At 42.9% G+C, this 17713-nt stretch overlaps 1 protein-coding gene across 7 annotated transcripts in view; it reads right to left on the bottom strand.

The window, feature by feature from the left end:
* sash1a (SAM and SH3 domain containing 1a) overlaps window positions 1-17713 on the bottom strand; it is a 209412-nt gene that overhangs the window by 39315 nt on the left and 152384 nt on the right. For all 7 annotated transcript variants that reach the window (XM_061707291.1, XM_061707292.1, XM_061707293.1 and 4 more), the window contains exons 2-4: window positions 11297-11425; window positions 268-318; window positions 96-145 (exon numbers count right to left, since the gene is read on the bottom strand). In XM_061707291.1, coding sequence (XP_061563275.1) covers window positions 96-145; window positions 268-318; window positions 11297-11425 — 230 coding nt within the window. The remainder of the gene's footprint in view (window positions 1-95; window positions 146-267; window positions 319-11296; window positions 11426-17713) is intronic.

Here is a 17713-nt window from a genome sequence, read left to right as displayed (position 1 = left end):
CAGATGCACATTTTAAGTGTCAACACTGGCTACGGACACATGTTTAAGTCAGAAATAATCATTAAAAACAAAAAAAAATAGAAAAAAAGACATACTTTCTGTCTGTTTCAGGAGTGGAGACCTCACTGCTGAAGCCCAGAGATTCCTGGGAACAAAGAGATGAGGACACGCATCAGAATGAGTGTGTGTATGAATTACGCACGACAAAATTAATGTGATATTTTTCCGCAGAGTCAACTGTTTTGTGCACATAATGTCTCGGCTTACCTGGATCTCATTACGGAGTTGCAAAGAGGTGCTGGTCGAGTCTTGTTTCTCCTGAAACAGAGAAGAAAAGAAGGTAAAATGTCACCATCAAAGATCAATCACTCATTTTCTTGGACATAACTGAACTTTAAGTACATAATGAACCAGACTAAGCAGGTTCACAAGGGTCGGACAGAGCAGGAGAGAAACAACAGATTGGATGTTTTATGATGGCGTTCCCTGCTAATGTTCAGACGGCTGCAGTGAAAACAAACACAAGGCCATGTGTGCACACACTAACAGACAAGTGAAGACCTGCTCCTGGTGCCCAAACCTGCAACACCTGCTTTAATTGTTCTTCAATACGGCTCTGCAGTGGAGCAAACCCCACGACGTCAAACAAAACAAAACATGACAAAACTGCCTACATAACTGTGCGGATTCCTGAGCGGGATTACAAAGACGTCAGCGTGCACCTCCCTCCACTTGGCTCGGGCACCTGCTAGTTAGCCTTGCATCATCATAATACAAAGCAACATGTGGTATTTAACCAACCAAACTGGCAGCACACACAGGAAAACAGGCGCCAACCCAACAGCAGAGATCCAGACTTGGCTGATATTCAGCCTTGCATCTATGGAAAGTTTTGGCTACACATATAAAAACAAAACTATAGAGTCCAACTCCTCTGCACCAGCGTCTAATCAGAGCTGCTTCCACTGAACATTTACAGAGGAGCCTCAAATCACAGCCCTCCACAGGTACATAGAGACTATGCACTACGATGACCAACCACTTGGATTTTAACGATTATTCAGTGCCAGTGAACAACCTTGTTTATGACGGAGCATGCACGTCAAGGAAGAGTGTCCTGTTGTGTCATTGAGTCATTGAGTCATTGAGGTGCACTGACATAAACAGGGTCAGAAATCTGCTTCAGGGCTGTGACCATGTTTTCTTACAGATAATTACACAGAAAGAAACACGTGACTTTAAGTGCCATTAATCCTTCCAGCATGAAATGTTATTAAGTCCTGCTTCAAGTGAAGGTAAATGCCGCTGTCAAAAAAGTGTAATTTATGGCTGGTGAATGTTGTTTTTAAACAGTAGCAATGTTAATAATGGCAAATGTGATTAATGGTGCGTTTCTGGATTTCTTGGAAGACTGAAAGATGGATCTTTGAACAAAACAAAAAGTTAATGCATCCTCTGTTGCAGTTTCTTATGTCTCTATAGGAAGAGAAAGCACAACACAGCCCAAGTTCCTGCTTCTGCTTTCTCATTTAATGGGATCGCAATCCATTAAGTCAGTTATGCTAACACCAACTCACAGATATCTTATCTCTGATTTTTCGCCTGGACTGTTATGGCCCTCACTGACACGCATCTGTGGGCTCAGGTCAGCTGTCATTTGAGAAAAAAGGTTTTAAAGGGAGATCAAAGCTTAATTGCTGAATTCCCAAATCCTGTTTTTTTTCTTCAAATTCTTGTCCATCAGTTTGCCAGTTCAGATGGTGTTTTCATGCGTTATCTTACTCTTAGACCACTTTGCTTGTACAGCACATCTGAAATTGGCTAAATGGGATGTACCAGCACTGGTAAGAGGAGGCTCACAATGTGCCTGACCTTATAATAACCACTTAACTGAACTTTGTCCTGCTGCCACTAAGACAAATGGCCTCCAGAGTTCCCCAGGTCCAGAGCAGGAATAGCGTTGTTCTTGAGAAACATGAGTCCCCCTCTATTTCCACAGCCAGATATTAGATTGTAGGATAAAAGTCAAAGGAAACTGAACCTGGAGGAGTTTTTCCTGCAGTTTCTGTGTCATACTTCCTTACCAACCTGACCCATGAATTTACCGTCTTTCTTTCCTTTTTGTGCTTTGGGAAGGTGAGTAAAATCCTTCCACACCGTCGCCCCTGAAGCCCGAGTACGTAGATGAGTCAGAGGTGACATAACCATCCTGAGGAGCTTTGTAATTTCCTGCAGTTTTTGAAGTGCCGAGGTGTCTGAAAGCCTCTAAATTAGCCCTGACCCTTCACTTACCATCACCGTAATCAAGACATGGGCAGGCTGAGGCCGGCTTCCACTTCAGCAAACACAGGTCTGCTACTCTGATCGAGCAGACAAACAGTGTGCATTTAAACAAGCTCGGCCATTCAAGGGAATATGGCCATTCCCATAAGTTACAGAGCAGGTATCCGTCTACGGTCGTAAAAACTCAGGATGTGCAACGGAATCTGGGACAGAAATGTTTGTCTTTCTCTTCGAGGCAGAGATTATTGTGAGACAAAGAGACACCACATCTATCCCTGAGATGAGCACAGCTTTGGAAGTCCTGTTTAAACAACTGCATCGTGCAGAATATGGCATCCTCAGAGAAACCCACATTAGGAGGGAGAGGCACCAAACAAGATGTGTGTTTAGATGCACGTGCGCGAATGCTTTCACACAGGTAGCGGCGGACTGGTTTTGCTATCAGATCCTGTTGGATGGCTTCTGCAGCCTGCAGCGACGGGGAAGGCGTTCCGGCCCCACCGGCGGGCGAGTACGGGCACCGTGCCAATGGGGCGTAAAAATGATCTTAAAAACACACTTTCACCCCGCAGACTTTCACCGAGACGTTCAAACACCTACACACACGTCTCCTGCGCTTTCACAGACGGAGCAGGGCTCTGATCGTCTTACTCATATTCAGCTTTCCTGCGTTCCCTTGTCTGTGCACGCCACTGCTGCAAAAGGAAGAATGGGGTGAAACGGTGAAAGGATGAGAACAAAACTCGCTTTTTAATGCAGATTTGTGAGATGTCTATTTGATGGCGTACTGTGTGAGGATGAAGATGGAAGAAAAGCTAAAAGGATAGACCGGCATTCCACTAGGACGTGTTTTCGCCTCTAGAGGAGCACGAAGGGAGGGTGGAGAAGTTGCCAGCACAACTGGCACGGTTTCTGACAGAGAAAAAAAAAAAAAAAAAAAATGAAATCAATATGTTTTCTACGTGAGCGTGAAGCTTAGATCTCACAGCCCGCTCCCAGAGGGAGCACGCTATCCTTTACGTGAACTTGCAGCACCGTCTTGTGATACTGCCCTACTTACCCAAACCTGACACGCATGTGTGTAAATTCACACATGTCCCCCCCCCCTCCAGATAGCCGCAGGAAACATTTGAGCACAGTTCAGCCTGTGTGTATGCAACTTGGATGCAAATGCATGATTCCTCTGATTGCTTAAGTGTGACTGAATTGAGTTACAATAAAAGACGGCAAGGGAGGGCTCCGACTAATGAGGATCACGATGTCAGCAGACAGGGGACCCAGATTTAGAAGTGATCTAACCTCACCCCTACAACACGCTCAGGCAGTCTCAAACAGCACACCGCTTTGCAGTTCCACGCTAAAACGCAATAAATATTTGCTGCAGCGACGTCGTGTAATTATGCAATCAAAAGGAAACAGAGCCGATCGGAGCACGGCAACAGTTCCTCAGGTTTATAAAATCCTTCCTCCCAGAGTGAAGTTACTGCCAACCTCACAGGCGTGAAGTGTCAAGGCAGAAGGTGGAGAGACGGGCTCTAAAACGGGAAGCTGGGTGCCGACCTGCAAAGTCGTTAGCGGTGGAACCGGTGTGGCGTGCCTGCAGAAGCTGCTCATTTGGAAAAAAAAAAAAATGGACCCACACGTGAAAAGTCACTAATGATTTAATGCACAAGCATCCAACACTATTGCCGGCCTGCTCCGCCAGCTCCGAGCTGCTGCAGGCGGTGTTACGAGGGCCTGTGATAGAAAAGCAAACGGATCTATAAAAAAAAAACAAAAAACAAGGAACTGGGTTCTAAAATAAAGAAAATAAAAAAGCCCAAAACCATGTGGACTTGCCAGGTCTTGGAGCACACATGGAGCAGCTGGTGTGGAGGCAACATTTAAATCTTTAACAGCAGCCAACACCGACGTGTAAAAATACTCTTCTGCAAGTAAGTGAAATGCTTGCAGTCCGGATCTTCTTAAAGTTAAAGGAGCAAAGTCAACTGATTACACAGAAAAACCACCATTGTGTTTTACTTTAATTATACTTTTCATCTAAAAAATACATATTTCCAAACATATTGTAATTATACTTAATTCTGATTATTTAAATCTCTAACAAAATATTTTTTTAATTATCCTGCCCCCTCAAAAAAATATTAAAATAGAAGTGTGCCTTTAAATCAGCAGTAAAACACATTTCCAAATATTGAAGTCGACTGAAACAAGCTAAATGCTCAACGTTCCAACCGTCACCTCAGTTCTCCATCTTACCTCTTCTTTAAATTCCCGTTCATGTCATTTTTGGCCATATGTATGAGTTGCACATTTGGTATTAAGTCAGTAGGTTGGAAATAGAGCGTTTTTCCAAGTATTTTTTACTTTCTTGGCTTTGCTTAAAACAAACGTCATGACGTAAGGAGGCCTGGACTAACGCTTGGTATCAACTGCATAGTTTTGGACAAAAGATGACAGTCTTGAAAGAATGGGGGCGATACGGTTCATCGTAACTGCACGCCGCTGCTCCGCCCTCGTCCAGGGTGAGTGGCTCAACGACGGCTGTCTCAGTGGTCTTGCAACCCAAGATTACTGGGTTAAGACTTCGTCCCCTGACAGACGATTAAATGGAACATGAAATAACATGTTAATTCAAACAAATTGCCTCTTCCCCTTCACCATGACCGGAAGCAAATCCTCCTCCTTTGCCTATAGCTGTTTGAGTATTTTCAGCGTCCATTCATGCTATGACTTAAGTGAGGTTAATTTTCTTGATCTGCTTATTGATGACCGTTCACCATCAGCGAACGAAGCCCAAGCTATTCTACATCGGTAGAAGCCAATAATTCAAGGTCTCATCGTTGTAAAGTCAAAACATACCATTCTTGACATCATACTGGAATAAGCAGATGCAAGATGAAGAGTTTGAAGAGTGATTTATTGTTTGATGTAGCAACGACACGTGTAGTCTATGTGTCATTTTGTGTTAAATTACAGCTCTGCAGCTAGATCCTATTGTGTAGGTTTCCCCACCACAGCTGGCATTAGAAGCATAAACTAATGCACATAGATATGCCTTAGGTTTTTACCGGCATGGTATCAACCATTAATATGTGTGCAGACAAGGTTAAAAAAAAAAAAGAAGCATAAACTAGTCCAATGATTTTTTTTTTTTTTTTTTACAAATCCTGCAGTGTGCAGGAGCCTTCAGGAAAAGATGACTGAGCTGCAACAGTAAAATATCATTATCATATTAGTAGAACACAACAACATTAAATATTAGAAAAACATTGTCATCACAGGCAGCTTTTAATCCACTCGTCTTCATCATTCTGACCGGGTGAAACTATCTCCTTAACTTTCATAAAGGATGCTCCCATGTTTCCTTTCCTGAAGGAGATCATAAATCTGGCGCTGAGGCTCCCTTCCTTATCGCTTAGAGAATTCCACTTTCTCTTATCATCTCTGCCACTTAGATGCTTTCAGGTCATTTCACCCAATTAGGAGCATTCCTAAGGCAACAAAAAAAGAAATAAAAACTGACTGGGCTGAGTGTGTGTGCGCGTGTGTGCGCATGGGGAGGTAAGATGGGTGGAGAAGACGGAGCTGAGACAGATCTTGCTGCAGGAAGATAAACTATGCAGTTTACAATGTACAGCATATACAGCAGATAGGTGAAGTGATCACATTGTTCATCGCCCAAATAAGCAACTAAACTCTTGAAAGTCTGAGCTAATTGTAAGTTTTACAAATGTTAATAGTATTAGTGGAGCACAAAGTTACTCATGAATTTGCAAAACTGGCTGCTTGCCTAAAATGACTCCCGTGAAGAGAACTATGATCTAACTTAAAAAAAAAAAAGAAGAGTGGAGTAGAGGCCAACATGCTCTTATTCCTAATCCGTCAGGATTATTAGTCCTTTGGTATTTCCAAACTAATACCACAGTTATTACAAATTCCAATGACAGAGTCATAAGTTTAATTCTATAACAATAAAAATAAACCATAAAATGAGATTACAAATATACAACATGCGCTCCACATGGGTTATGCCAATAATGCAGCACGGCCAACATCTTCTGAAACTAATCTAACAGCAACATTGGCAGCTGTCAGAACAGGTTGACTCTCTTTGTTTCTGGGCAGAACGCTGAAAGGAGAGAGCATAAATAAGCGGCGGAGTTTGTCTTTCTTCCGCTGTGTAGCTTTAACCCAGCCGATCCGACCCATCTGGACGAGTGAGGTCCGTGCAGAGCATTAACACATAAGCAACCCTGCTCCTCACCTCACGGTAAAACAAAGCAAGTCTGCGCTTGAGTCTTGACCCCCGACGGCCAAGCTGCTCCGTTAGAAAACAATTGCAGAGCATTCCCGAGGCCAGGAGATCAACGCAACGCAAGCTGGAGCATTGTCTTTGTGTCAGAAGTCAACAGAGAGGGTCAACAGCTGGAGGATTTTAGCTAAAGCATTAAACAAATCAATCTTCAAGGCGTCTTTGTTTAGACACTAAATTTCAAATGATCCTCACAGTAAGTGTTGCAAAATCCACGCTTCAACTAAACATCACAAATTCCTAAATGAGTCATGTTGATTTGATGCCCTTCAGCTGTTCTACTGATGCGGTTGGGCAGAGATGCCCAAACCGATTACACCATGCCCAACGGAACTCTTATCTGGCCTATATGTCATGTTGTGGCATGTTTTTCATCCTCAGCAGAAACTACAGTTACAGCAATGCTGAGCAGAAGCAGGGCAGCTGTTTAAAGAATTTGTTTAACAATCTTGGACCATCCCAGCGCTATTCTTCTCTGATACAAAGAATTAGTCTGGGTCCTCAGGATGTGACTTTGATTCCGAGGGGTAAGTACCATCTGAAACAGAAGAGGCTTCTGGGCGCCAGAAGAGCTGTGTCAATGTGGTGAAATGCTTCTATGGGGAAAACTCGGTTTCAGTTTAGCTTTCAAAACTTAATGCATAAAAAGATCAGTAACCATTATCCCCCTCTGCAGCTGAAACCCAGACAGACCCTGACTTCCCACTGACCTGTCACTTAGAGCAACACATTTCGTGAAAGCTGTTGAACATCTCCAGCATTTCCTGTCAATTCCAGCAATAAGCCCCTATACATCAGCAAATCAGTACGCCTGCAAGAGCCGCCCCAAATCTGGTCCGCGATAGCGGTGGGAAACTGTGCACAAGCTCTAATCCGGCCGAAGCAGGGTGTTTTTTTAACCACTTGTGTCCCAGCAACTCATATTACTAACACGGCGATGCATAGAAACAACTGAGCGGAGACCAGACGGGAAGTAGGCGCATCGATAGTCATCTGGGAAAAGGCTGCTGTCATCAGCTTTGACAGAGAGCCCCATGTTTAACCACAACCAAAGTGACCCATACTGTGTCAATCCTAATGCTCCAGGGTCCAGAGCTTGTGCATGTACTGCGCTTGTGCAATCCAACATAAATGTAGGGTCCGCACTAAACTAGGTAGTAGGGCCTTCAGCTATGCTGCTCCTTATGCATGGAATGAGTTGCAGAAAATTTTAAAATTAAGAGATCTGGTCTCACTTGATGCTTTTAAAGTTCTCCTGAAAGACTTGGAAGCAAGTACATTTAGCTGTAGGTGCTTTGATTGTTGTTGATTTTGACTATTTTTGCGATCTGTTTACTGTTTTGTTAAAACTGTTTTAATTGTTATAAATTTTTCTTATGTTATTTGTTTTTGTAACCATGTTGCTGCCTGTCTTGGCCAGGACTCTCTTGTAAAAGAGATTATTAATCTCAACGAGACTTTCTCCTGGTTAAATAAAGGTTAAATAAAAATAAAAAATAAATAAAATTGATACAATGTTCGATTCGAGAACAAAACTAAAAAGTTCCCTTACAAGAAAAAAAAAAAACTTGAAGGTCGACTCGATGCTTTCGAAGTGAACAGAAACTCAAAACAGAGCACTTCCTCACCCTTTTTTTTTTGTTTTACCATGTTGACCACAGCAAGACTGCAGATCAGGAGACTTTTATTGTGGGAATTTTTAAAATAAATTGTCAGCAAATGTACCTATATTTAAATTGGAGTATGATGACTCTGAATCACATAACTCATCGTCCTGTTTAAGAAGGCACTAGATAAGGTGTTATAAAAGAGGATAAGAATAATAACTTAACATGTTACACTGTGTCATTATTTATCTCAGCCAAAATGGAGAAGTAGTGTGTTAAAAAACAAGTACAACCATTGATTTAATTGCAGAAACCACTTTTGGGATAGTTAGGATAGGAACAGTTGTTTTATATCTAATCATGTTAGGTGTCTCTTGAATCTCCACCATGATTTCCTCTGTGGCTCTAGGAGCTGTTTTTTTCCCCCCCTTTCTTTTTAATTATTATTATAGTAGCTGTTTGACATAGCGCCTTAAAGCACAAAAGACGAGCTGGAAGGAAACCCTGGAAGAAAGTGGGTGGTTTTTTGTTGATAGTTGGAACAGGAAACCACAAAGGTTAGATTATATATTCCTTCAAATGAAACTGAAACTCAACACATCCCGTGATTGTAAAACGAGCCTAAATCATCATCCCTCTATGACGTGTTTGTGCTGATATGCTCCTTTTCTTTTTTGTTAAAAAAAAAAAAAAACACTTTGCATTAACCAAACATCTCCAATTTAACTTTTGGACTTTGCGTCTTAAAAAAACAAACAGATCTTGTGGCCATAGTTCCCTCTTTTAGCAGTGATCAGACAGGATGAGGGGACAAAGAACCACAACCCAAGACTTGAACCTGGCTCAGCTGCACGAGGACTGTGGCTCTCCTTAAATGAAGCGTCTGCTCTGCCACATGACTTATTTGGCACCCTAGCCCTGCTGTATGTGAGTTTGCTGTGAACTTGCTTGGATATCCAATGTGGGAAGCGTTAATACCGCCTTCCAGTGTCATTGAGGACGTTGAACTCCAAATTTGCTAAGAAATTGTCCCATAACCCTTCACAGATGATGAACGCCTATTACTTTCCTAAAACCATTGCTGATATCTTTACTTGACAGCCTTATATTCCCAATGCTCCAGACCAGAAACCTGACATAAAATCCGCTTTTACAGAGGTGCTGACTATTGCTGATGATAAATTAATCAAAGGGAATTGATCTGGTTGATATTTACCCTCTCAACTCTTATGGAAGGTGTAATTCTGCATTTAGTTTTCTCCACACACTGTCTTTGCATTTCAGATATGTGTTGTTCAACTGAACTTGATTTTCCCAATTTTAAGACCAGATATGAGCAGATTATTCTTAACTAAATCCAGAAACATGAAATCTCAGAATTGAAAGCATGTGACTGAAGACCCATTTATAAGCACTATCTTTATTCCAACTTCTGTCTCTCTGGATCTGGATGGACTCAGCTCGTGCCCCAAAAGGTTACAGAGTGTGAGATATAGCCTTTATATCTGGTGCACAGATCAAAATAAAGACAATGAGTGAAAAGAAGGAGCAGACACTTCAGGATCCTTCCAGGTCTGCGCCCAAATGCCACGACCCTCAAGTGCTCCACTTGGCTAAATGTCTCTCCGCTAACACGACTCTTGAACACTGTGACCTTCTGCTATAAGCGGACGCGGCTCTGCGAGCCTGGCCCGAAGCCGCCGCACTATTTGGACCCACTTCAAAAGATACAGAACCGTCATTCTCCTCTCAGTTCCTGAACGAGTGTCAGTTCCATTGTCTAATCTATTTCTCAGTTCCTCCCCTGCGTTTTTCCCTCTCTTCATGTTCGGGTGTTACTTCAGCACCTCTTATAAATACAGCCTTAAAGGATAAACTTTGGTTGTTCTCCAACTCATCCTTGAAAGGTGTGCGAAGAAAAGGCTCGACTTGAATGTTTCCCAAAACCAATTTTAGAAAAAGCACATTTATCAAAATCCAAGGCTGAGTTCAGTGTGTATAGACGTGGGCTGACCCAGCACTTTTGAGAGCTCTCAGTAAGGTGTTGTCTGACCTATATTCCTTTTGTCATGCATTTTTTCTCCTCTTCTCCTATATTTTCCTGCCAAACTTTGCAGAGTGGCAGAACAGCTGCAGGCTATCACATTCTCCTCTCCTCCCCCCTCCCTTCTTCTTCCTCTGTTCACATCCTCATCCTCCTCCTGCATTGGGCTTCAGGCTCAGGTCCCAGTCAGCTCTTTTCCTCTCTTTTCTACGCAGGCACAAAAAAAGCCCCGGTAGTTTCCTTTTTCATGAGTTTTCTATCCTGAGGATGAGACCTTCACAAAGTAAAACATGTCCTGAAGAACTGTGCAGCTCATCTGATAGCAAAATGTAGACCATACAGCATTAAACTAAGATAAGATGCTAAATGCATCTAGAGTCTTTCCGTCCCTCTTCTGATAGCTGTGAGAAGATGATGCGTTGAGTGATTAAAGCTGAGAACAAGATAACTCAGATATCCATCCAAACTGCACTTGTGAAACTATACAATAGCTGCCAAGTAGAAGAGGCCTCATGTTGACTGGAAAAAAAAACAATGCCAGACAAAATATGTGCAGCAAATATTTATACTGCATGTCTTTCTTGCAGGTTATTTCTATATAGTGGCGGCTAGCCTGTTATATATCCATTTCTGCATGTATTCATTTATTTATTTACCCTAAATTGTAGTTACTCCAGTTTCAAGTAAAACTGGGAATCGTGAATTGTGACAAAAGTCCCTATACGTTGTATAGGTCCACCGCAGCAGCAGCATTCCCTCATACACTAACTTGCAGCTTGGCAACAACAGCGCGCCGCTGCCCCACTACCCTACATCCTTGTGAAAAGGAACCCCAAACTCCCGCTAGTGCACCCCCAAGAACACCAGTGCATTCACGTCCAGACAAAGCCCTTGTGGAAAGCCTTAAACTTTAGCACACATCCATGTTCTCTCCGCCGCTGATTTTTTGGCAACGATTGGCCATTTCAAAAGTCACACCGAGAAAGAAAAACAGAGCTGAGAAGCAGATTTTGTTTGAGTCGTGCTACTAGATGAGGGTGCACTTACCATGTCCAGGTCCTGGGAGACTCTGCGCTTGCGTAGCTCCTCCATGCGGTCGCTCACGTCACCAAAGCAGGTGTTGTAGTACTCAGAGTACTCCTGTGCAAGGTCATCTATGTTGCCCAGGGAACCATCCTGGAGAGGAGAAAGAGAAGGGACGTGTTATCCAAGGAGTTACAACATCATGGGAAAGAGAAGCTGATAATTCCATTTGGAAAAGGGCAGTTTTTCCCAGAAAAAAAGGGAACATCCTACACCCGAAAGCATGTTTACTTGCATTTTTCCTCTGAAATACACAGGCATGGAATTATTTATTCTTTCTTGCACTGTCGCTTCACGTTAACATTCCACCAATGCTTTCAAGGAGGAAAAAAACTTAATTAACTTAGCAGCACACACACACACACACACTCCGTCTGCTGCCTTCTAAAACCAAAATCCCATACGTTTACAATTAGTGGTTTATAAAGATACTTATTACTCTGAGGACCAAGCATTTTGGTGAACCTGGCAGGGTTGAGGGTGGCACAACATGCATGAAAACACTGATTGATAAACCAATTTTTTGTTTCCTTAAGCAGTAGAAGATATTATATGCACACTGTTTTAGTAGTCAGAAATGAGTATATGCACTTATGTGTAATACATTGCTCCTGCCCAACCCCAAAAAATACCAAGGCTGTATATTTATTCATCCATCCGTTCTTATCAGTTCCCATGCAGTATCTCTGCTGAGCCAAGGTTTGTTCCTGGGTTTTGTCTTCGCCGAGGCGCATTTCAAGGATGCCCTTTACCTCCGCAGCCATTCAGCAAACTTTGAAGCAAACACATTTTTCCTGCTCGCTGTAGTTTAGGTCCGGACAGTTCCTGCCTTTGTGGGGGTAGGGGTGTTGTGTGTGTTTGGGATCGAAAGAGGAAGCCGTTCTCTAAACAGTAAAGAGCGAAGCCAACAGAGAATAACACGCAAGTACAGCAGAAGGCGCTCGTGACATGAAGCAGGATGATCAAATAAGCTGCGATCACCCGCTTTTATGCAAGTCTGCATCTCAGAAATAAGACTGATGGGCTGATGGACTGCAAACAACCTCCATAAGACCCAAAAAACAAAAAACAGATGAACTTGTTCATACAATTAAAGCTTTGAGATGATTTGAAGGACAAGGACGTGGCTGTGAGGAGCATAACCCTTCTCTTGCTTCGGTCAAAATCTGGGCCATTCTGGCAGAGGTGGCCAACTGTTGAATATTCATCTGTGTTGATCTAATCTGTGCCAGGCAGACAACTAGCATTGAGTCACTGAGCAGGGTCCGAACAGTCCCCCTCAGTCTCTGTCTTTCTTAACCCAACTCCCTATCCGAGTGCCAACCCACAAATGAATGGATCACTGTGAGTGAGGGTGCCCCACACACACACACACACACACACACACACACACACACACACACACACACACACACACACACACACACACACACACACACACACACACACACACACACACACACACACACACACACACACACACACACACACACACACACACACACACACACACACACACACACACCCTCAGAGATGGGTGTCTAGTCAGAGAGAACACACACATGGATGGAGGGGATTTAAAAAAAAAAGAGAAAACAGACCAAAACAAACTGAGGAAAGCCAGTCGTAAACACTGCAGCTCATTGGATGGAGTTATGAACTAGCATTCGTTAACTTTTTCATAAAAATCACGACCGATTCCCTTTTGACTTCCTCAAAAGAATAATTTGGCTGTCAGTGATCCATCTTTCCAATGTCCGTATTAGAGAGATTTCGCTCAGGCCCGCTGTAGGGCTTCGAGTCTGAGAAACCATGTGGAAACACTACGGAGCAGAGACACGCTTCCTCCTTCATTCCCCTAACCGACTAAAAGCACAATCTCATAATGAAACTCCCAACTAATTGACCACATGTCAAGATGGAGCTGGTCTTTTCAAACGACAAGGGCAGGACCTATAAACCATGGAAGACCACTCCAGTCGATGTTAAAAGTAAAGGATTACGAGACTAGCAGAAGTAGTACTTGACCCCCCCCAGCAAATGTTGGTGGACATTTAGAGCTACGTATGTTGTGCAACTGTAAAATATTGTAAAGAATGCACCCATGTGCAAGCAAACATTCGTGTGTGCGCTCGGATGACTTGGATTCCTTCAGCTCCCGTGGGGCATTAGCTCATCGGCTCTCAGCACAGCTGACCCCGACGCTACACAACCCTCCTCTTGTAAACACTTTGCGAGTCGTCACATATGTCCACAGCAAGGCTGCATGTGAAATTAAATGCGAAGAGTGCAGACTAAGCTGGGCTGGCCTGGTGTTTCAGCGAGCTTACATGTCTTTACTCCACAGTTTAGGAAACACTTGCCAAATGGAAAGGCAATGCAGTCGATTTGACGTTTTTGAAATGAAGCAGGAGAACGGCGCAGAGGCTGGACGAGGGGATCACGTTTGGGCAGCTGCCGTGTGAGGGGGGGGGGGCAACACATCTGGTGTCTGGGAACAGAAAACCTTCATCTGGAGATTCTTTGGATGAATATCACATTCCACACAGCTTATTTGACCCTAAAAAGGGATACGAGCCAACAATTAACCCTTCGAAGACGACTATTCTAAGAAAATCCTTTGGAAAACTACACATGTATAAGCCCACATAGCTTGGTGGAAGTTGGAAGTTGAAATGAATGCTGGCTAAGGTGATGTAACTGCTACTCCACCCTGGAAGGGAGGGAGTGAACTCCCCTTACGACTTAAACAATAGCCACCACAGTCATACAAGAAGGAACACCCATGCAGAAATGCGTGAGAGGTTTTCTATGTGCATTTACAGTAAATGCATTTGCTAGTTTACCGTGAAAACTAATAATAGTTGGTTCCTTGATGATGCTACTCCCACTGGGCCATTAAATTACACTGTCAGATGTAGAGAGACAGAAGAATGGAAGATTTTGAGCATTTTGTAAGAGAACCGAGGGCGGCTGAATAAAACGCTGTTGAAGACACTCGAGTGAATTTATGGCCATCGTCTTGATTCAGAATTACAACACAAACTATCCATATTGCACAACAGTGGATCACCATTTCGGTAATGTGTGATAAAACCGCTACCGAGTCATTACTAAATGAGTTATGCATCATTTGTTTAAGATTGCTTAATTAGCAGCAATGCATAACATATAAATACAGATATCGGCTGACATTTCTCATGAAGGCAGATATAGTCATCTCTGTTCTTGTAAATGTGCACACACAAGCGCGGATCAAGCACGAACACCCAGCAGCTCCAGTCAGTTGCTCCTGGAAGTTTTTGCATTCGTACCAACAGAAACGTGATTCTCAGCGAGTCACGGAAGGGAGCATCACTTTGATCAAGAAGCAAGACAATGTACCCCGTTACAACTCTACATATTGATTCCTGCGTCCATAGCTTACACACACCATCCGATCTACCAGCAGTACACACACACAGAGGTTTCTTTTGTTGTGGCACATTACTGCACTTTATTCATGAAGTCATTCAAACTCCACTTATATTTACATTTTCTCTAATTCACTGCGGTTGCACACATTTCACATTCTTTGATGCTATATTCACACTGCGACTGTAACTGATCCAATTTTTAGTTTATACAGATTTGATGAAAAACCTTTTGATGCCGTGAACAAAAGGGTTTTTGTTTTTTCTTCCTCAAATCTGATTTTAATCATATATACAGAGGTGGTTTCACCTCTTTTTCTGATTTTAAATAGTCTTTCATGTCATGAGCAATGCAACAGAAACAACAGCCAAGTTGGCCAACAGCTAACCTGCCTGGACCATGCAGCCTGCGGTACTGACGTTACCCAAAGTTAAAGTACTGCAAAGAAGCTTCGCTGGTGCATTCTTTTACTGTAACTTTTACTGCAACCATGTGGACTCGGGAACATGAAAGCGGACACATATAGGATCTGTTCACTTGCAATACACAATGTAAAAAGTCTGTCAGGTAGGCATCATTGTGGGATATGCTAAAAAAACGTTTTGGGCCTGATGGTGTGAAGACTGCTCGTGAAGCTGGGGAATGACAAAGTATTGCAGAGACCTTTTGGCTTCAGTTGGGTTTAATTAGCCGGTGATCTAAATGTGTCAAAGCACGAGACGATTGCATTAGTTTTAAGCACTGCCAAATGATTCTCATTTCCTTGGTGAGGGAATCAGGTAAAAGGTTTTCCTGACAACTGTCACTTCCACTTTTATTTTTCATATCATAAATCAAAAGTGCATTCCACATCTCAAGCAAAGATTTCTCCCAGACAGGATATCTGAATGGCGCGCCATTGAAGCTATCTCTGCCGAAGTTATCAAAAGTTCCTCAGACTGCATCAAAGGCACTGATAACTGGCTTTCGCATGCGTCTGAGAATCTAATCTCCCAATCCAGTTACACTCAATTCACAGTTTCCACATAATACTGCAGAGGTCTTAAAACAGCTGCATGTTTAAAAGTGTTATAAAAGGAATTACAAAAGCCTAAAAAACCCAACGCGCTTGTTCTGTTCTGACATTTAGACATCTTTGTTCATCAATGAAGAGCTCAGTTACATAGGGGGTGGAATGGTGGTGTACATGACAAACCTATTGTAATGGGGGCTGGTCTTATGACTACGCCTTCTTGGGGATAGAACAATGATGACAGCTCAGAACAGCGCCAGTCTTCTGATGTAATGTCAGAACGTCAACAGCACGGGTGCTTTCACTGGATGAGTAATGCAGGGCATCTGCGGGTTGACATGGCAGCAACTGGTTTTGGTTTTATTTTGCGTTGTACTGATCTTTTGATAAGAAGAAAGCCCTGAAAATGATCCAGATGCAGCCTGCGTTACCTTGAACATCACGCCACCCATATCCATTCCCTTTGAGAAATTTCTCTCTTATGAAATGGTTCTGGTACCTCTCCCAGTCACAGACATTTCCAGTTATTCAAGGACTCGCTGAAGAGCGTAACAAAAACAAACAACTAAGATGGCTGCCGTTATTTGTTAATAACACCTTGGATCAACAACTTATAACAACCAATAACAGTAACTCACTGGCGTTCCTACTCTACACGACTCATGTTACCACTACGAATGACGTGCTGGATTTCTTCTTCTGCATCCACCGGTACGCCAAGCCCAGCATAATTTTTAACGAAACAGTAAAATAACTAGGATGCCTTGGTAAGGCTACTTAAATGCAACAAAACCTCAAGAAATCTGCTGCCAAACACTCCCAACCAATTTGTCAACATCTCAGACAGCAACGTTAGGAAGATCCCTTTTTTTTTTCCCGGATCGGTACAGCTGTGTCATTTCACTTCCAACCAATAGTCGGAAATAGACCAGAGGGATGAATATAAACCAGATGAGAGATTTGGGAAAGATAAGGGAAAACAGGTGGACAAAAAGACCAGTGGTGTGCCAGGTTTCATCACCTGACTACAACCGTTGTGAAAACTGTAAAGTTGCAGTAGTGGAGGAATCTGACAAAACACAGAACCAGCACATGCCTGAATAAAAGAAAGACATTGACTTTACAGAAGACTAATAGTGGACTGTTCAGGGGGGTGTTATACCAAGGGGCACAGCTCACTCTTTTTTAGAGAGCTTCCTTAGGATTTCCGTAGCTTGAGCAGCACAGTGCTCTGCCATCCCAGCAGAGGAAACCTGACAGACCAGAGTGTGACCTCAATAATGAAACTGGACGGGGCGGGGGGAGCAAGGTTGAAGTGAGGCGAATCAGACCGGGCGACAACGAGCAAAATAAAACAATTGTAAAGTGTGTTGGATCACTATTGGAAAAGATATCAAATTGTGTATGTGAACCATAGTTTGGCAGACAAATCCTGATGCACATGCTGCCACTGAGCATGAAGTGTTATGCAGAAGGAAAAACACGCATCACTGAACCATAAACCGCCCAGACACGATCAATAATTATGTGACAACAGCGACATCGGATCCTCATTCGGAGGGACGAATCACCGCCTCCTACGAACTCCCACCCACACTGTGTTAAACACCACTAAACTCTTTTCAAGAAGAGCAACAGTCCCTGCAGGCAAGTCAAATATTTCCACAAGGCCTCAGCTCAACATGACCTTTCAAGCAAAAACAGAAGCATTTTCTTGCGTGGAGCAAAAACAGATTATGAGTGGCTGTCAGCTGTCCAGGTTTGTGATCTGAAAATCTGTCTCTCTCTTCAAGTTTTAAGAAATACAACAGAACTCCATCCCACATATACAAACAGGATTTGCCAGGTTGGATGAAATGGAAAGGAAAAGGAATCCAGATTATCTCGGAAATCTTAGCGCCTACAGATGGTACATTTGTCTCATGCTGCTGATTCAAGTAAGGCAATGTCACTGT

The sequence above is a fragment of the Cololabis saira genome, chromosome 18 (assembly GCF_033807715.1).
Source record: "Cololabis saira isolate AMF1-May2022 chromosome 18, fColSai1.1, whole genome shotgun sequence".
NCBI lineage: Eukaryota > Metazoa > Chordata > Actinopteri > Beloniformes > Belonidae > Cololabis > Cololabis saira.
This window is presented reverse-complemented; position numbering and strand designations above follow the sequence as displayed.